Source organism: Dermochelys coriacea, chromosome 1 (genome assembly GCF_009764565.3).
Source record: "Dermochelys coriacea isolate rDerCor1 chromosome 1, rDerCor1.pri.v4, whole genome shotgun sequence".
NCBI classification, from domain to species: Eukaryota; Metazoa; Chordata; order Testudines; family Dermochelyidae; genus Dermochelys; species Dermochelys coriacea.
Window position 1 is genome coordinate 296,216,575 of NC_050068.2, and position 21,556 is coordinate 296,238,130.

The 21,556-nt window shown below is 41.1% G+C and overlaps 1 protein-coding gene and 1 long non-coding RNA gene across 5 annotated transcripts in view; one reads left to right on the plus strand and one right to left on the minus strand.

Annotated features, from left to right (window-relative positions):
• Positions 1–21,556, minus strand: part of ARID2 (AT-rich interaction domain 2) — a 191,671-nt gene that overhangs the window by 34,949 nt on the left and 135,166 nt on the right. For all 4 annotated transcript variants that reach the window (XM_043494343.1, XM_043494338.1, XM_038405654.2 and 1 more), the window contains one exon: positions 10,630–10,778. In XM_043494343.1, the coding sequence (XP_043350278.1) occupies positions 10,630–10,778 (149 nt within the window). The remainder of the gene's footprint in view (positions 1–10,629; positions 10,779–21,556) is intronic.
• On the plus strand, positions 4,306–16,728 carry LOC122456183. The gene is made up of 4 exons (XR_006274893.1): positions 4,306–4,446; positions 9,487–9,495; positions 12,385–12,389; positions 16,718–16,728. It is a non-coding gene; the product is annotated as an uncharacterized LOC122456183 (long non-coding RNA).

Genomic DNA, 21,556 nt, shown 5'->3' on the forward strand with positions numbered 1-21,556 from the left:
TGGTGCCCGGCGTACCGCAGGCAGTACTGATGTCGATGTCTGTACCAACAGAGCCTTCCCTGGGGTGGATCTTACATTTTTTGCACCTCAACGATACCAGTACTTCCTTGTCCGTGCCCACTGGGTCCACAGGCAACAAGACTTGCTCAGTCAGTCCGGTACAGTGCGTGCGCTGGGTACTAGATGTAGATGGCTTCGGTGCCATTAGTACCGATGATACTGAACAAGCCGGAGATCATTTTCAGCTCAATCGGGCTCGCTATAGGGACTCACAGACCTTTTCTTAGAGGCCTTATGTGAGTGGCTCATGGGCATCTCTCTGGGCTCTCCTCCTTTGAAGTAGAGGGTTGCGGTGAGGGCTCCCATTGAGACGTGGGAAGTTGAAGGGCTTACTCCATGATTTGAAGTTTGAGTCTCAGTTCTCTGTCTTTCCTGGATCTGGGTTTCAGCTGCTGACACAAACTACACTTCCGAGGAACCTTTTTCTCTCCCAGGGTGTGAACGCACTGCAAGTGTCCACCAGTCACTGGGATAGATTCCTTTTAACTGAGGCACTTTTTGAAGCTGGGAAGCCGAGCATCTTCTGTCCAGGGGGTCTCCCTTCTCAGGAGGTTGGCAAAAGACAAAGTCCTTTACTTTTCCTTTTTTTGGGGGGGGGGGGGGGGCAATGGCCAAAATAAAATGTTTACAAAGTAAAAAAAGAAAAGAGGCTACAAGGGAGACTAAAAATTAGCAATTCTAAAAGAGTTAATGATCCACGAATGGACAGCTATAATTCTGTCTCTAGCCAAGGGCGGTTGAGAAGGAACCGAGGAGGGTCTGTCCATGCACAGTGGCTAGCATCATGGCACGCGAGGAGCGGCATATGTGCGGGTTGAATGGACACTGCTACCAAAGTTCTCTGCTCAGCAATGCAGGGATGCAGACACACCTAGAGTGGAGCACCCATAGGGACACTACTTGAAGAAGAATATCACCCTATAAAAAGATTAAAATTCCATATATATTCCCTCAGCTGTAATGTAGTTCTTAGTTCTCTTCACCTATCTCCAAAAATACATAGTGGAAACGGAGTGGTGAAAATGATTAAAGGCATGGAAAGACTTCTGTATGAAGAGAGCTGAAAAAGATGGGAACTCTTTAGTTTAGGAAGAAAATTAATAAGAAGGAATATAATAAAGGTACATAAAATGATGGTGCAGAGAAGGTAGATCATGTGCTCTTATTTAGCCTCTATTGTAAAACAAGAACAAGGGAACACAAACTGAAAGACAACAACTTTAAAACTGAAAAAGGAAATAATTTTTCACCGTGCAAAGCTGACCTGTGGAACTCACTGCCACAAGATATCATTGAGGCCAAAAACTTGGAATAATCACTAAGGTGTCAATCTTGCATACACCTGTCCACATGCTTAACTTTATGCATGTGACTGATCCTATTCAAATTAATGAGACTGCTCATGTGTTTAAAGATGAGCATATATGTATTTGCAGGATTGGGATAAAGATAATGAGTATAGCCACAGTCTGATTAGACAGGATTAAAAAATTAGAAGAGCTATAAATCCTCATGCTTCAGTGCATAAGAAAACTGCTAACTATTATTGGCAGGTTATGACATAATTGTCCCCTAGAGTCTCTTGTCCCTTTCTTTGAAGCATTTGGTACTGGCCACTGCCAGAAACAAGATACTGGACTGGATGGAACACCAGTCTAGTTTGTATAAAGATTCTTATGATTCTTTGTAAAATTGCGTTTAAGGCTGAGACAGCATGAATCTGTAAGAAACAAAATTTCTCTCAAAGTTATATTAAGTATTTCAAAGTAATGTCAGCATTTAATGGTTTGAATGTCCCTTTTACCCCAAATATATTAGGTTTAAAAGAAATAAAAGTTGGCAAGATGATAACATTTTTCATAGTTTTTTAAAAAAGAATTAAAATGCTGAGTTAACTCAGTAAAGTGGCTACCAAAGACAAAGTAACATTTCATAATGATTTTATAACATATTTTAAAATAGATTATAACTGCTGCTATATAGTGTATTTGATAGATGCACCTTTAAACTACCATCTAAATGCTTATTTACAAAATAGGTCATTATGGGTACATCAGGTAAAGAACAGTCATCTTCCAAAGAATTCTCAAACTTAGTATAAATTTACAGATACACGTACTGGAGTTACGATTTTTGTTGCATGGGAACGAAGAGTAGATCCACTGCTTAATTAACAAAGACTTGTCTCAAGATGCTATTTAAGCTTTTGTGCATAACATTTGCTCATGTGAATGTAGGTTCTTTTTCAACCTAATCCTTAACCTTAGTAGCAGGATGAATCAACTTCCAAAAAGGCAGAAAGGAAGGGTCCCTGTGTAACCATAGATACAACTATAAAAGGCTAGAAAAGGCAACTATATTCATAGGGAAGTAATTTTCCTTTCCATGAAGATATTCTCCAAGAATCTAAACTCAAAAGATAAAAATGCTAGTGGACTCTACTGGTCTGATTGAAAAAGGCAAATGCAATCCTAGGATGCATTAGGTGAGGTATAAGATAGGGACGTATTAAAGCTGTTGTACAAGGAAGGCACTGCTAAGATCTCATTTGGAATATCATGTATAATTCAGGTCACCCACAGTCAAGAAAGATAAATTTAAATTGGAACTGGTGCAGAGAAGAGCTACTAGAATGATCTGGGGAAGAGTGGGTTATCTTATAAGAGGAGACTGCAAGGGCTTGACTTTTTTAGTCTAAAAAAAAAAAGAAGGCTGAGAGGGGATATGATTGCTCTCAATAAACACATTACGGGAGGGTGAAGAGCTGTTTATGCTCAAGGACGATGTTGGCACAAGAACAGGTATATAAACTGGCCATGAACAAATTCAGGCTGGAAATTAGGAGGTTTATAATCATCAGAGGAGTGAGATTCTGGAACAGCCTCTCAATAGGAGTTGTGGCAGAAAACTATTTAATTAGTTACAAGAGAGAACTAGACAAATTTATGAGTACAATTGTAGGAGGGGGTTGCTTGTAATAATAGGGGGCAAGGTTCAGCAGCAATGAGGCCCAATTCTAGTTTACATCTTATGAAGCTCATGCTTCAGCTGGCCACCAACAGGGGTAAGGAAAGGATCCCTCCACCCCACACTAGTGTATTCTGGAAGGATTTTTTTAAAAAAATCTCCTTCCACTGAAGCATCAGGGATGGCCACAACTAGAGATGGGACATAAGTGGGGTGGACCAGAGCACTAAGGTGGCACAGAATATTCTCTCTCTCAGATGCTTGGCTGGTTGGATCTTGCTCACGTACTCAGGGTCTAACTGATCACCACATGTGGGATCAGGAAGGAATTTTACCCCAGGTGAGAGTGGCAGTGACCTTGGGGGGTTTTTTTTGCCTTCCTATGCAGCACATCGGTGAAGGTCATCTGCCAGGATTATGGTATATTTAATTTAATCATTTCCTTGCCATTGCAGGGGCCCCAAGAACTGGTGGTCTATTCTATTCTCTGCCTGTGGCACATAATAGTCTAATCTCCTACGGGATGTAATACTTTGATTTCATTTTGACCGTTGAGTTAAGTGTGCAGGTGCTAGTGTCCTGGGATACGCAGGAGGTCAGACTAGATGATCTACTGTTCCCTTCTATCCTTAAACTCTATGACTCTGATTCTCTTCACTGCATTACACATGCTGCTTGTTTTCCAGAAATCATTTAACTTCAGTGTGTGGAGGGGGCACAGAGAATGTGGCTGTGCCTTCACTGCTAAAAGAGATGTATTTTTACAATAAAACAGCTAACTCAAGATAGCTAATGATGCAAAATTCTAGTGCGGGATGGCCAAACTGTGGCTCATGAGCCATAAACGACTCTTTTACAGTTAAAGTGAGGCTTGCGGTGTCCTCCATGTCCCCCCATTCTCCACCTACCAGACTGAGGCAGGGTGGCGTGGTGGGGCTAGAGGCGGCTCAGTTCCCAGAAGTGTGACTATGCAGAACCATCTCAAAGAACTCCAATTAAAGTAAGTAACTGGAGTTCTTTGAGATGGCTCTGCACAGTCACACTTCTTGGTACTGTGCTGCCTTGTGGTGCCTCACAGTAGAACCTACTCCTAGCAGTTTCCATTAGAGCACTCTCAGGCCCTCAGCCCCTCCCCATAGCATCTCAAGATGTCCCAGGAGCGAGGCTATACAAGGAGCAGAGCATCCTCTATCACTTCAGTTAGTCCCATTGCAATGCCAGAGAACAGTAAATGATTAGCACTCTGACAAAAGAGGGGAAGGTAGGTAGGAAGTGTGACTATGCAGAGCCATCTCAAAGAACTTGGTTACAAGTAAGGGCTTGGCTATACTTACATTTTAAAGCGTTCTAACTTGCTGGCTCAGGGGTGTGAAAAATCACCCTCCTGAGCGCAGCAAGTCAGAGCACTTTAAAGCGCTAGTGTAAACAGGCTCCGAGCACTTGGAGCCACACTCGTGGAGGTGGATTACCAGGAGCATCAGGGATGGCCACTGGAGATGGGACATAGGTGGGGTGGACCAGAGCACTAAGGTGGCACAGAATATTCTCTCTCTCAGATGCTTGGCTGGTTGGATCTTGCTCACGTGCTCAGGGTCTACCTGATCATCACATGTGGTGATGAGAACTCTCTCCCAGCGCTCATGCGCGACCACACTCACACTTCAAAGCGGCTGTCGCAGGAGCGCTTTGAAGTTTCCAGTATAGCTATGCCCTAAATAACCTTTGTTTCTTCTTCGAGTGACTCTGCATATTCCCACTTATGGACTAAACTGATAAGCAGTGCTGAAAATAACTTGGAGGCAGGGACAGAGTTCTAACTGAATAAAGGCTGCAACTCCTCTCTACCAAATCTAGCATCTCTCCTAGAGGTCAAGTCTAAAGCATAATGCTTATGAACAGAACTCCAGATAGCAGCTCAGCTAATCTCCACAGAAGGGACTTGTTTAAGAAAAGCAAAAGAAGTTGCCATGGCTCTAATGGTATGTGATCATATTGTCCCACATATTAGAATCTCTGCCAAGGAATAACATTCAACAATACATTGCTTAATCCATCTAGAAATGGTCTGAAAAGCAAGGCCATATCCCATGTGATTTTCAGCACAAGAAACAAAACAAAAACAATCAGAATGATTTATGAAAACTTTTAGTTATGTCTAAATAATAAGCCAGGGCCCTCCTTGCACCTAAAGTAGGCAAAGCCAATTCACCCTTATTAAAATGTGGTCAGGGAGGGGAAGCAAATTGATGGACTGATTGACATGAAAATCAGAAACCATCTTTGGCAAAAACCTGGGATCAAGCCAACAAACAACCTTATCTTTATGGAAAAGTAAATGGAGAATCAGCCATAAGACCATTTTGTTCACTCATCTTTCTGGCAGATGTTATAGCAACAATTAAAGACATTTTAATAGATAAAATAATGTGAAGAACACTCAGCAAAAGGTTCAAAGGGTGGTTTCATCAGCATGGCTAGAACCAAATTGAAATGTCAAGAAGGGACAGGCTCTCTCAAAGGAGGATACATATTAGATAAGCCCTTCATAAACATCTTAATAATATTATGTACAAACAGTGATCTACCATCAAGTATGAAAGGCAGAAATGGCTTCCAAATGAATCCTTAATGATGAATTACATAACTCTTCAGACTTTAAAAACATCAAATATTACAGAACACAAAGTATGGATGTTGAAACAGGAGAACTTCCCTTGACAGTCATTCAAGTCACAAATCTGGGCCACTTTGACTTGTAACATTGTCTGGTTCACTGCTTCCTAGTATTAATCAGCATATTGCGAACAGCCAAGAAACAAGACTACTGAAGATCAGATAGAGTCAAAGTCCAATCACCCATGCCGTCAGATGGGGGACTGTAGGTCCAGATGAAGAATCTTCCCTTCCTACTGAGACACAGATCTGGTGACAGAGGAAGAGCATGAAGACTCCACTGAACAGTTGGAGGAGATTGATATACTATTGCTGGCGCAGCAAAGCTGAGATGATGAGAATCATCCTCTTCCTATCCTGATGACAGGTTTCAGAGTAGCAGCCGTGTTAGTCTGTATTCGCAAAAAGAAAAGGAGTACCCGTGGCACCTTAGAGACTAACAAATTTATTAGAGCATAAGCTTTCGTAAGCTACAGCATTACGATGCATCCGATGAAGTGAGCTGTAGCTCACGAAAGCTTATGCTCTAATAAATTTGTTAGTCTCTAAGGTGCCACGGGTACTCCTTTTCTTTTTCCTATCCTGATGTATTTTCCTTACCACATGCTGGATCAATGGAACAGGGAAAAAGCAAAACATCTGACAGAGATTGGCTATTCCTGCCAACTCTGGAGCAGAAAAGGTGACACTTCTTGTTGAACCTTGTTGCAAACAGGTCCACATCTGTTTGACCCCATCTAGCAAATATGTCACAAACCAACTGCTTCTTCAGAGACCACCCATACATCTGAGGCAGTGTCTGCTGAGATGGTCTGCAGTCACACTGCTCTCTCTTGCCAAATGCAGGGCCACTGGAAACACACTGTGGAGGATGCAACAATCCTATAACCTTATTGCTTCTGCACGAAAAGGAGAAGAGTGAGCACTCCTCTGCTTGTTGACATAACACATTGCAGAAGTACTGCCCATTACTAATTGCACCACTGTTCCCTGCACACAAAAAAGGAATGATCTGAGGGCTAGACGAATGGCTCTCAACTCCAACACATTGATTTGCAGAATCTTCTCCTGACGAGACAATGTCCTCGAACAGCCAGATGATTCAGATATCAGAATGTCTCTGAAGGCATTCATATTAATTAATCACCACTCCAAGGAAAGTAAGATGTTTGGAGGTATAATCACGTACAAGTGAAATCTTTCCTGACTTGAACATAAATGTGACACATCCAGTGCTGTAGAGGCCTCATTCTCAGATGGACAAAAGGAGTCACACATGTAGTTGTCACCATGAGACCCAGAAAAAAAGATTATTTTTCTCGATGGATACTCCTGAGCATCGCAAATACACTACCTCAACCTCAGAAACCAGTCCTCTGGTCCAAAGGCCCTCCCTTGAATGAGTATAGAACCTATAAACAGAATTTTCTGAGTCTGGCATAGATTTGATTTTGGAGGTATTGATGAGAAGACCCAGGTCCAACAATAGATTGGCTGTAATGGCAATATTGCTTAACAGGTCCTTGTACGTAGTGGCCTTCTATAGCTAATCATTCAAATAAATGTAAGCAAAAATATCTTGCTGTCTCAGATGAGCCGCTACCAGAGAGAGGCATTTTGTAAATACTCAGGGTGCTGCTGAATGGGCAAATGGCAGCACTTTGTATTGGAAATGGCATTTTGTCACCACACATTCAAGGTTTTTGCTATGAATGAGACTTTCTGAAATGTGAAAATATGCATACTTTAAATCGAGAGTCGTGAACAAATCTAAAAGGAAAGGGAAGGGATTATGGAGGCAGAGGTTAACATATGGAACCAAAATTTCCAAACGTACTTGGTTCCTTAAATTCAAGACTACACGAACCCCTCCAACCATCTTTCTTCTGTACCAGAAAATACTGTGAATAAACCCCCTAACCTCTGAGATGTTCTGGCACCTTTTTGACTGCCTGTCAGCAGCAATTATTTATTTCCAAAAGAAGAATATCCTTGAGAGAATGGTCCCTGAAAAGGGAGAGGTGGGTGTAATTGTTAGGGGGTAGTTTCTCAAATTGTATGTGATAGCCCTTTTCTATCATTTCTAGAACCCACTGGTCCAATTAATTCATCTCCAAGTGCCGATAAAAATGAGCTAGCCTGTCTCCAAACAAAACGGTAGAAAGGTCCTGACTGAATGGTTGTTGACTCTTGAACATCCCATCAAATCTGCAGTCTGGTGTTTTGTGAGAGGGATAACGCAGAGATGGCAGGCTGTTTGGATTTAGACTACAACTTAAAATGCCTTCTCTTATGAGGACTGATATGAAGGTGGCTGTGGTAACTTTGGTGCATTTGAATAGCTCCAAAATAAGAGGACTGGGGCGCTTAGGTAATGAAAGGAAGGAATTGAAGGTCTCTTGGACCCTGGATCCCAAGAGCATCCTGATCCAGAGAGTCTGGCCTCAATGGCCTCCTTAAGTGGCAGGACCTGTAGAGAAGTCTGACTACCATTGCAGGCCCTGGGTATAAAGGTCCAATAGATGGAACATGCAGAAGGAGAGTTGCCTTCTCCCAGGCACCTGAGGCACATGGTCATTTGACACCGGGAAGACATCTGGGTATGATGCACATCATTTAAAACCTAACTTCTTCTTCAGTTCCGTTATAACCCTGACTTACAAAAAAACAAACAAACTAACCACACTAAGCTAATTAACTAACCCCAACAAACGAACATCAAGGATAAAAGACTCTGGATCCGAAGATACCGAAGTGGTTCACTTCCTTACATGCAAGTGGTTGGAAGGACCTGAGGTGGTAAAGGGTGCTCAGTCCCTTATATATCTTTGTCTCAGGACTTTGGGAGATGCCAAGAGGAGGGGTTGGGGGTATGAGAATGCTCTAACAGACACTGCTGGGAGCAAGGTTCTACCCTAAGACACCACAAGATGACACAGCACCCATAAGTGTAAAGATGTAGAGCCAATCAAAGTAGTAGTATCAGTTACATCTTCCAAATGCACTTCAGAGGACCTTTTGAAACTGCAGGAACACACCCAAAAACTCATACTAAAAACCAAAGACACCGAGAAAGATCTATGCAATAAAATAAATAAATCACAGATAACTTAATGCTAAATATATAGACAGACCATTTTTCAGAAAATGTAGCAAAGCATATATTTAAATAAAGTAGACACTACAGGTCAATTTTAACAGTGAAAAGCTACCAGAATGAAGAAGGTATTTGAGAAACAAATTCGTAGATGTATGGCTCCTGCAAACTCCATTGTAAAAAAAGGAACAAAGAATTACTCATCAAAGCATACTGTACTCATAGTATATGCAACCCAGACTGAATAGCAGAGCTTTTTAAAAAAATAAAGTCTTTGGTAATCAAGTAATTAATAAGGATCCTGGATGCCATTCATTCAAGATCATATCAGCAGAGGAGCATGGCTCCATAGATATATTTATTGTTAGAAAAAAAAAAAAGAGAAGACATTTCTAAGATAGTCTGAATTCATCTTTATATAATGGTCCATAATATTATCTTACATTTATATAGTACCTGTCATTCTAACGGATCTCAAAGGCCTTCACAAGCTTTTAAGTACAGGAATTGTATCACCTATCAATGAAACACAGTCATCTCTGAGGTGGAAACATGGCAGTTATTTAACTGCACATAAGAACAAAGTACTATTCAGAGAATGGATCCAAAACCCATTTGATGTCTTTCCATTCATTTCAATGGATTTTTATGACATCTTAGAGAAGAAAATTAAGAATACCACATCAAAGAAGAGCTCTGTGTAAGTTCAAAAGCTTGTCTCTTCTGCCAACAGAAGTTGATCCAATAAAAGATATTATCTCACCCACCTTGTCTTGCTAATATCAAACTGAAGTCACCACAGAAATTTTTGGTAGATAGACAGTAACTAGCTTTCAGTATTCCTCCATATCAAATTCACATGCCTCATCTTCACCTTCAAAGTCATCCCAATTCCACATGCTAATGTCTCATCCCTAGTTGCACGCTACTGCCCTGATTGTACCCAACATTCTGACAAATCAGTTCTGCTCCCTTGATGCTCCCTTTGTCTCCTCCTAAGTGTGCTCTCACATCTTTGCTTGACACTGCCAGTTCCTTCAAACCCATGTTATGCAACCTCTCTTCTTTCCTTCCAAGTCACCATTACATTTTGCTATTATCTTTCAATCACCAGCCTTCACCCCATATATACTCCAGACATTGACCCTAAATCTGATATATTTTAAAAAGAACGGTCAAGAAGCATGTGTAGCAATTTGCTTATGCTCTAACACTTATGTAATGCTCATCCAAGCATGCCCTTCTTCTCACTCGTTTTATTTTTTTTAAAACAATTCCTGGCTGTGTTGTCTATTTTAGAGTGTAAGCAACTTGAATCAGATATCTGTCTCATTTAATTGCTTCTGAATCCCCATAGCACTCAATTAAAACAGGAATTTGGCTAGGACATAAAAGGTGCACATCCCTTGCAAACCTGGAAATATGAGAAAGGAACACATTTAATGTTTCAAAGCTGTCTGAATAACAAGAAAAGAGTAACTGTTCCTATATTTGTAATGCAGAACTTCAAAATTAGGGAATATAGTTATTGTGACTTACATAATTACATACAAATATTTTAGTCTTCACTGAAGTAACTTTAGATAAAAAGCAATTCACAATGTATACATTAGCTGCTTTGAAATATGGTATTGAGAAGTTGCAAATCTGCACTCCCTCCACCTCAACTCCAACTTCTTTTGAAATTTTAATACTTTTTTTCTCATCAGACAACTGATACAGTGTAGAGACACTTCAGGAAAGAGAACAGATAATAATTTCAGGGATCACATTCCAAATAAGAGCTTCTGCAATATGTTAGTAAATTGTTGTTAAATAAAAGAGCTATTTACTTTTTACAAGATTGCCACAGACACATGAAGTTCTGTCCAGGTTTTTTCACTTGCTCGCCATGTTGACTTGGTGTTGGGTATGAAGAAGGCTGCAAATTGATCTGCTGGCCCTGTACTTGCACTGTTGGTACTGGTGTCACAGGTGTGCTCTGTAGAAAAGTTTCAAACACAAAGGATTAAAACAACATACTAGAAGATAAAAACACTTTCCAGTTTATTCTATTGCTTTTTATACTACACTGTATTAACAATGAAGTTTTAGATTTTAACCCAATGAACTTTGAGTAAGTGGTAACATATGTAATAGTGAAACTAGAGGAAAATAAAAAGAAAAGGAGTACTTGTGGCACCTTAGAGACTAAGGTGCCACAAGTACTCCTTTTCTTTTTGCGAATACAGACTAACACGGCTGCTACTCTGAAACCTGTCACAGAGGAAAATACTATTTGATAACCCTTGAATTATGTTTTGTACAGATTTTTCTGATATCTTAAATTGCTGTAATTTATGCACAAATTCAAATACTGAATTATGAATCAGAGGAACACAATATTTGGTTACTTCTTCAGCATCTACATAGGCAACTTTTCAAAAAGTAATTTTTTTACCTTTAGCAATAAACAAAACATGCACATTAACAATAGCTATACAGGAGTCGTAACTTTATGTGAAGAGTCATATTATTAATTATATGAGAGTGTAGTTTAAAGTATGAGATACACAATTTTTGGAGACCTGTACATACTTTAGACCAGGGGTAGGTAACCTATGGCATGTGTGCCGAAGGCAGCACACAAGCTGATTTTCAGTGGCACTCATGCTGCCCGGGTCTTGGCCACCGATCCGGGGGGTTCTGCATTTTAATTTAATTTTAAATGAAGTTTCTTAAACATTTTAAAAACCTTATTTACTTTACATACAACAATAGTTTAGTTATATATTACAGACTTATAGAAAGAGACCTTCTAAAAACGTTAAAATATATTACTGGCACGCGAAAACTTAAATTACAGTGAATAAATGAAGACTTGGCGACCCCTGCTTTAGACCTTTTCTGTTTTGCTTATAAGGAATATTATTCACTAACCCAATATACCTTGAACACCTAATCTGAACCCTTTCACAGAAGATTCAATGCACTATCTTTACAAGTCAGTAAGTAGATAGGTAAAAATGAGGTATCAAAAGTTACTATCACTTTTGAAAATCTCACCCACTGACTCTCTCTCTCTCAAATGTAAAATTCACCCAGTGTGATTTTGTTAGTGTATGGAGGACTAAAGGACTTTCTCATGGACTCCAAACGAGCAAAGATTCTTTGAGTTCCTGTAAAAAAGTTAGCTTACGTACCGTTATAGAGAATACTAGAAGCCTAGCATTCCTGACCAACCATATAACATAACAATGTGCTTTATGAGAAAGTAAAACCATTTCAGTATGGAAATCCACCCTCCACCCCCCAACGTTTCAAGGGACTCTTTTTAAAAATGAGTAAAAAATGATCTTTTTTCCCTTTACAGGTCATTTTTAAAACTCGGTATGTGCCTTTTTTGTTCTTTATGATATATAAAGAAAGCTGAATTGTGGATTCCCCTACCCTCAAAAAAGAGTATGTTTTCTGAACAACAGAAATTCAACAATTTGTTTGTTTAATTTAATGCTAAAAGAGCTCATGATGACCATCAATGAGAACTCCTCAAAAAATAAAAACTTGACACTCCTAATTTTCCTAAGGTTAAAAACCAAAAACAGCAGTGTGTGTAAAAGAACCAAATAAACCCACCTTTCAGGCTTCCCTTTATACACAGAATCACAGAATCATAGAAATGGAGCTCTCTTCCAGTCCTAAAGAAGTCAGCAATTCCAGCCTCCTGTGCTGTGGCAGGCCCACCTAAACTAGACCATCCCTGACAGGTGTTTGCTCAACCTGTTTTTAAAACCCTTCAATAATGGGATTCCACAACCTCCCTTGGAAACCTATTTCCAGAGCTTAACTACCTGTATAGTTAGAAAGTTTTCCCCACTATCAACCTAAATCTTCTGTGGGGCATATTAAGCCTATTACTTATTGTCAGACCTTCAATGGACCTGGAGAACAATTGATCACATCCTCTTTGTAACAGCCCTTAACATATTTGAAAACTGTTACCCCTCTCAGTCTTCCTTCTCAAGACTAAACACGCTCAGTTTTTTTAACCTTTCACCAAAGGTCAGATTTTCTACACCATTCATCATTTTTGTTGCTTTCCTCTGGACCCTCTCCAATTTGTCCACATCTTTCCTAAAGTGTGATGCCCAAAATTGGACACAGTACTCCAGGTGAAGCCTGTTAAATGCTGAGCAAAGCAGGACATTTACCACATACAACACTCTTGTTTATATACTCCATAATGATATTAGCCTTTTTCGCAGCTGCATCACATTGCTGAGTCATATTCATAACCCCCAGATCCTTTTCAGCAATACCACCACCGAGCCAGTTATTCCCAATTTTGTAGTTGTGCATTTGATTTTTCACAAGTGAAGTATTCTGTATTGTATTTATTAAATTTCATCTTGTTGATTTCAGACCAATTCTCCAATTTGTCAAAGTTATTTTGAATTCTAATCCTGTCCTCCAAAATGCTTGCAACCCCTCCCAACTTAGTGTCATCTACAACATTTACAAACACACTCTCCACTCCATTAGCCAACTCATTAAGGCAAATATTGAACAATACCAGACTCAGGACTGATCTCTGTGGGACCCCACTTTTGACAGCGAACTACTGATAATTATTCCAGGTATGGTCTTTCAACCACTTGCGCGCTCACCTTATAGTCAATTCATTTACACCACATTTGCTTAGTTTGCTTATGAGAATGTCATGTGGGACTGTGTCAAAAGCCTTACTAAAATCAAGATATATCACATCTTCTGTTTCTCCACATCCACTAGGCCAGTAATCCAGTCAAAGAAGGAAAATAGGTTGGTTTGGCATGATCTGTCCTTGCAAAATCCATGCTGGCTACTCTTTATAACCCTATATCCTTTGGGTGCTTACAAACTGATCGTTTAATAATTTGTTTCAGTATTTTTCTAGGTATCAATGTTAGGCTGGCTGGTCTATAATACCCCAGATCCTGTGTGATCCCCCTTTATAAAGATAGGTACGATGTTTTTCTTCTCTAGTCTTCTGGGATCTTACCTGTCCTCCAGGAGTTCTCAAAGATAATTGCTAATGGTTCAAGATTGCTTCTGCTAATTCCTTAAATACTCAAGGATGAATTTTACCTAGCCCTGACAATCTGAATAAATCTAACTTATCTAAATATTCTTTAGCCTGTTCTTTTCCTATTTTGGCTTGCATTCCTTCTGCTTTGTTGTTAATATTACTCGTGTTGAGTATCTGGACACCATTAACCTTTCAGAGAATACTGAAGCAAAATAGGCTTAAATACATCAGCTTTCTTGATGCCATCAGCTTTCCTACCCCACTCAGTAGAGAGCATACACTTTCCTTCATCTTTCTCTTACTCCTAATGTATTTAAAGAACCTCTTCTGATTGCCTTTTATGTCCCTTGCTAGATCTAACTCATTTTGTGCTTTAGACTTTCTGATTTTGTTAGTACATGCCTGCACTATTCTTTTGTACTCCTCTTTAGCAATGTGTACATCATGAGGGAGAAAAAGGGCAAGGCTCAATTTTTTCATTTTCAAGTCACCTTCAAAAATTATGTACAATACTTTGCTTAAGTCTTTTCAACATCATTCCTCAGTATTTCTAGATTAGTGTTATGCGAACTGAAATCAATAAGCTATTTAACATGTTTCATTTGTACACTATACTTATATGGTTTTCTCTGCTGTTGCTTGCAGGTACCATATAGAGTACTCATCATTTACTCAGGAAATACCAATTCTGGCAAACCACAGGTAAGCGCTATTGGAATTGCCAAAACAATAAAACAAAAAGAAATTTGCAAATCATGAAAGACAAGAAAGGGAAAGCTTACAAAAACATTATGAAATGTATGTAGCGCCTATGGTCCATGAGTTAAAAAATATGTCTGTTGCCGACTGAAGACGAGGCACTGATGTCCAACTATTCATAAATAAGAATAACTTTGAAATTATAAAACCATTTTCATCTTAGAATCACAAAGCTATTTTACAAGTACTAAACAATGAATCCTCACAAAACACCTTATGTTGTAGGCAAATTCAAGTGGACACTATATGAATGACATTAAACAACATTAAAAGAAAATTAAGATTGCAAAATCAAACACTCAAAAGTTAGATTGCCCAGGCAACCTTAATTTGCCCCCCTTGTGCATATGGATTATGATACAGTCTTTAATTACACAATTACATTTTTCCATAGGACCCCTCCTTCATTCAATATACAGGACAGGCTGTGCTTCCAGAATAAGTCAGAGTTCTGTAATGAAGGACACTTGTCTGTAAACCCCCACCTTGTTTGTTGCTTGACTTCACACCCTTAATACTCTTTTAACATCTTTTTAACTGTAATTTCCTAAATTTAAAAAAACTGAAAAACAGAAATTTAATCCTGCGGATCCATACTGATTCCCCAAATAGGTTACCAGCAGGGTTGGGATCTTTAGATACACAATACTGATCTCTACCACTTGAGTTCATGGAGTATCTGCTAGCAGTAGAAGGCTATCTTCTATGTGGACCTAACACTAGATGGAGATAGACCAGAGGTGGGCAAACTACGCCCCGCAGGCCACATCCGGCCTGTGGGACTGCCCTGCCCGGCCCCTAAACTCCTAGCCCAGGAGGCTAGCCCCTGGCCTCTCCCCTGCTGTTCTCTCCTCCCCCGCAGCCATGCCGCCACACGGCGCAGTGCTCTGGGCGGCGGGGCTTCAGAGCCCGACCTGACCCAGTGCTCTGTGTTGCGCGGCACGGCCACCTGTCCTGGTGCAGCCGTGCTGTCAGCCACCAGTGCTCCAGGCAGCGCGGTAAGGGAGCAGGGGCGGAGTTGGATAGAGGGCAGAGGATTTCAGGGAGTGGTCAGGGGCGTGGGAACAGGGGCGGGGTAAGGGGGTTGAATGGGGGTGAGGTCCCAGGGAGGCAGTCAGGAAGGAAGAGGGGTTGAATGGGGTGGTGGGGGGCAGTTAGGGGTAGTTAGGGGCGAGGGGTCTGGGGACGTCAGGGAGAAGGGGTGGTTGGATGGGGCAGGGGTCCCGGGGGGGCAGTCAGGAAGTGGGGCAGGTTGGATAGGGCGGAAGGGGGCAGTTAGGGGTGGAGGGTCCGGGGGCAGTCAGGGGACTGAGAGCGCAGGGAGTGGGGGTGAATGGGGCAGGGGTTCCCGGGGGGGCTGTCAGGGGGTGAGAAGCAGGGGAGTCAGATGGGGGGCGGGGGCCGGCCATGCCTGGCTGCTTGGGGAGCCACAGCCTCCTCTAACTGGCCCTCCATACAATTTCAGAAACCCAATTCGGCCCTCAGGCCAAAAAGTTTGCCTGCCCCTGAGATAGACACACACACTTTGGCAGTGGGTTTCACAGCTATTTGCTAGATCATCAGGAATGTAGAGACTCCAGAATTCTGGGTTCAATTCCAGGTTGTATAGAGGAGTGTTCTCTAATGGTTACAGACCCTTCTGCTCCTAGCACCCTTCCCCCCACCAACAGCTGCTACCCCACTGGCTCCTGATCATCTTCCCTCCCCTCCCCCATCCCTGCCTGGCTCCTGACTCCATTCCTATCCTCCCCACTCTGTGGCTCCTGCCCTCCCACACTCTTCTCTTATCCTCGCGCCTTCCCTTCTTCCCACCCACTCTGTTTCTGCTCTGTCGTCGTCCCCCCCCCATCTTCTGTCTCCTGTTCTTAATACCCCCTCCCCCCACACCCGTTCCTATCCTCCCTCTGAATTCCTGTTGCTGTTCCCCTGCCCTGCATCTCTTCTCCTTTCCCCCACATGCCTCTGCATTTCTTTAGGCAACTTCCTTCTTCTCCTCCATGCTGCCTGGCTACCACCAGGGGAGCACTAAGAGCACTGGAAAGAGTCTCCCCGCTCTCAGTTCCTATGCCTGGTGACACAGCAGCTCCGACAGCCGAGGGACGGATCACGCTCAGTTGCTCTGTAGAGATAGCATATGCGAGAGTCTGGTCAGCACAAAGGAGCAGCGAAGAGATGAAGCATGGTCAGTGCAGATGGAATCACTGGAGAACGTAGCTGTCAAATTCTAACAAAAAATCTACTGAACATGTGTGAACCGAGATTTTTCAGCAAACCATAATTTGGCCAAATGTTGGCAGTTTCATGGGGACAACAAAAGGCACATCCCTGACGCCAGAATAATCAATCTCTCCTGCAAAATTTCAAGTCCCTGCTCCAAAGCACGAAAGCATTAGAGCTCTCAACAAACAGGTTTAACAATTTTTAAACATAACTATATTCCCCCCTTCATTTCATTATAAGAAATGACTGAAGCGATGAACCAGAAATTTTTTAAAAATCTGTCTGAAACAAATACCTCACATGGAAAATTTCAGCCCAAACTGCTGAAATTTGGCAAAGTTACAAGCAAATGAAAACATCATCCTATAATGGAAAGTGTTGGGCAACTGTAACTGTAGACTTCACTACCTATTCAGTCTGTAATACAGAATACAACACTGGCATGTCCAAATTCTCAAGATCATTTCTTGTAGGGGGCATTACTTCCAAAATGCCAGCAGAAGCAGTATGTCTACACTGCAAAGTAAAGGTGTGATTGTAGCAGGGGTAGGCATACCCATGTTAATTTTAATCTAGCGGAGTGAAGGCTCCGGGAGGGAATTTGGGTGTGTGGGGGGGGGCTCTGGGCAGGGGTTGGCATGTGGGAGGGGGGTGAGGGCTCCAGCTCAGGGTGTGGGCTCTGGGGTGGGGCCAAGGATGAGGAGTTTGGGGTGCAGGGGGGCTCAGGACTGGGGAAGGGGATGGGGTAAGGACGGGGTGCAGGCTCCAGGAGGGAGTTTGGGTGCGGGAGGGGGCTCAGGGCTGGGGCAGGAGGTTGGGATGGGCAGGAGGGAGTTCGGGGAAGCAGCCGCCAGGTCCCTGCAGCCCCCTGGTGCATAGGCAGCCAGGGAGGCTCCGTGCGCTGCCTTTGCGCCCACAGACATCATCCCTGCAGCTCCCATTGATCATGGTTTCTGGCCAATGGGAGCTGCGGAGCTGGCACTCGGGCAGGGACCGTGCACGGAGCTTTCCTGGCCGTCCATGCGCCTAGGAGCCGCAGGGACCTGGCAGCTGCTTCCAGGGCAGGTAGGGAGCTGCGTGGAGCCAGGGCAGGTAGGGAGTTTGCCTTCATCCTGGGCTTCCACTGAGCTGCCAACCAGACTTTTAATGACCCAGTCAGCGGTGCCAACCAGAGCCACCAGGGTCCTTTTCAACCAGGAGTCTGGTTGAAAACTGGATGCCTGGCAACCTTAACTGAAACACAGATCAAGGTGTGCCCTTGAAAATAAATCAACTTCCACCCAAGCTAAACTATAACAACTGCCCTGACTTGGGTCCTGATTCTGCATGCATTTAAGCAGGTGCTTAAATGAGTAGTTCCACTGAAGTGGTATTACTCACATGCTTAATGCCTACTCTACACACAAAAGTTGTACTGCTTTATGTATACAGGTATCAAGATGTTTATATGGGAAGGGGAATAAGATATATCAATATACCAAGGCACCTTTATACATGTATAACTGCATAAACATTATGGGTTGTACCAGTATAACAGTTTACAAAAAAAAAAAAAAAAATCACACTTCTAACTAAACCTAGTCAGATTGCTACAAAACTGTGTGTAGACCAGGCTTAAGTATTTATAGGATTGGGGCTTGAGAATGGATCATCCTTTGGTGTGTCTTCTGGGATTTAACAATTGAACTACTTATTTTTACATTTAGATTATGCTATCTGGGGAGCACATACAGTATTGTGTTCATAGTAAAACTATCTTCCATTTATTTAGTGCCTTCCATCCAAAAAAGGTCTGAAGTGCCTTATAAACTTATTGCGAATGGGAATTTGTTCCACACAGGAAAGCTCCTGGAACCACACAGAGACCTACTGACTCCCTGGGGGTTAGTCCAATAGTATGGAACAAGTTGATTGGGACTGGAGCTTAAAACTAATAAATTACATACTTGGATCACTTGAGCACTGAAATATAGCCACTTTTAGCAACAGAAACATTTTAATAAGGTTTTTTTACTCCCCTGTTGATAATTACAATGGTCTTTTCAGCATTGCCAAGACCTGTTATCTACTTGGGATTTAGTCACTGGTGGCCTGCAGAAGGTGTAGGTGCACTGATGCAAATCCTCAGGTTTAGACAAGTAAAGCCAAGATTTGACTAGCTTAATTTACCCCTCCTCAAACAAGCTGAGCTACATGGGTTGCTGACCACCAATGGCTGAATCAGGGCTAATCTCACATAGAGACAAGGCCTAATTGAAGGATTGTTTTAATTAGCTCCTTATACACAGCACTGTGGCACAGCAGATTCTGCTAGTTTGCCTTTCAGGAGGTCAGACTAGATAATTCAATGGTCTCTTCTAGCCTTGGAATCTATGACTGTATTCAGGGGGAACACTGAAAGTGACTGTATAGAAAGCATTCTCAAATACACAAAGTGAAACTGAGAAAAACTGTTTTGCTAAATTCTTTCAATTACAATAATTTTAGGTGTTACTTTTAACTATAACAGTTACAAAATGTTCATTGTTAAACAAGTGGATTGTTTAAGAAAGCAAGTGAAGATACCATAACAAGAATCAACATGTGCTATAGATTATGAGCAGGATTTAAATAACAGAGTTATGAATCTTTCTCCCTGTGCCAAAGACTCAAATATGTAGTGATGGAAACAGATATGATTGGTGTCCTAGGATAACAACGCCAGCTGCACTATTCTCAAAGCACACACCTTGAGCTAAACCATTGATGCTGACTTTGAAAGCAGCTGTTTGTTCACTCAGCCACCCAGTTGGAGGTAAGACCCTATGATGGCACCCTCCTGAGGATTATACAAAGTAGGGAAAATATGTAGTATGGCATATTCCATGCTTTAAAACAAACATTCATATGGGCCCCAATCCAAGAAAGCACTTAAGCACATGTGCAACTTTAAGCACATATTTAAACCCTATTGACTTTGATGGAGTATTCAAATGCTCAAAGTGCTTAAGTACTTTGCTGGATCAGGGCCTTACTGTACAGTTCATGCCACACAAAGATTTCCAGGATTAATATAAAGTAGGGCCATCAGATGATTAAAAAAATTAATCGCGATTAATCGTGCGATTAAAAAAATTAATTGGGATTAATTGCGCCGTTATCCAGAAATATTTAAAACAAATGATATTCTATTGTTTAACAGCACAATTAATCGTTAAACAATAGAATACCATTTATTTTAAATATTTTTGGATGTTTACTATATTTTCAAATATATTAATTTAAATTAAAACACAGAATACAAAGTGTACAGTGCTCACTTTATATTTATTTTTTATTACAAATATTTGCTCTGTAAAAAACAAAAACATTGTATTTTTCAATTCACCTCATACAAGTACTGTGATCCAATCTCTTTATCATGAAAGTTGAACTTACAAATGTAGAATTATGTAAAAAAAAAACTGCATTCAAAAATAAAACAAACAATGTAAAACTTTGGAGCCTACAAGTCCACTCAGTCCTACTTCTCAGTCAGCGAATCACTCAGACAAACAAGATTGGTTACAATTTTCAGGAGATAATGCTGCCTGCTTCTTGTTTACAATGTCACCTGAAAGTAAGAACAGGTGTTCACATAGCATTGTTGTGGCCAGGGTTGCAAGACATTTACGTGCCAGATGCGCTAAAGATTCATATGAATGTTCATGCTTCCACCACCATTCCAGAGGACATGCTTCCATGCTGATGATGGGTTCTGCTTGATAACGATCCAAAGCAGTGCACAGAACTGACACATGTTCATTTTCATCATCTGAGACAGATGCCACCAGCAAAAGGTTGATTTTCGTTTTTGGTGGTCTGGGTTCTGTAGTTTCCGCATCAGAGTGCTGCTCTTTTAAGACTTCTGAAAGTGTGCCTCACACCTCGTGCCTCTCAGGTTTTGGACGGCACTTCAGATTCTTAAACGTTGGGTTGAGTGCTGTATCTATTTTTAGAAATCTGACATTGGTATCTTTTTTGCATTTGTCAAATCTGCTGTGAAAGTGTTCTTAAAATGAACACATGCTGGGTCATCATCCGAGACTGCTATAACATGAAATATATGCAAAATGAGGGTAAAACAGAGCAGGCAACATACAATTCTCCCCCTAAGGAGTACAGTCATAAATTTAATTGATGCATTATTTTTTTAACGAGCATAATCAGCATGGAAGCATGTCCTCTGGAATGGTGGCCAAAGCATGAAGAGGCATACGAATATTTAGCATATGTTGCATGTAAATACCTTGCAACGCCAACTACAAAAGTGCCATGCGAATGATGCCTGTTCTTACTTTTAGGTGACTTGTAAATAAGAAGCAGGCAGCAGTATCTCCCATCAATGTAAACAAACTTGTTTGTTTTAGTGATTGGCAGAATAAGATGTAGGACTGAGTGGACTTGTAGGCTCTAAAGTTTTACACAGTTTTGTTTTTGAGTGCAGTTTTGTAACAAAAAAAATCTGTATTTATAAGTTACACTTTCACAATTAAGAGATTGCACTTCAGTACTTATATGAGGTGAACTGAAAAATACTATTTCTTTTATAATTTTAAAAATATATATATTTGTAATAAAAATAATAATATAAAGTGAGCACTGTGCACTTTATATTCTGTTGTAATTGAAATCAATATTGAAAATGTTGAAAAACACCCAAAAATATTTAATAAATTGTAATTGGTATTCTATTGTTATAAGTGCGATTAATT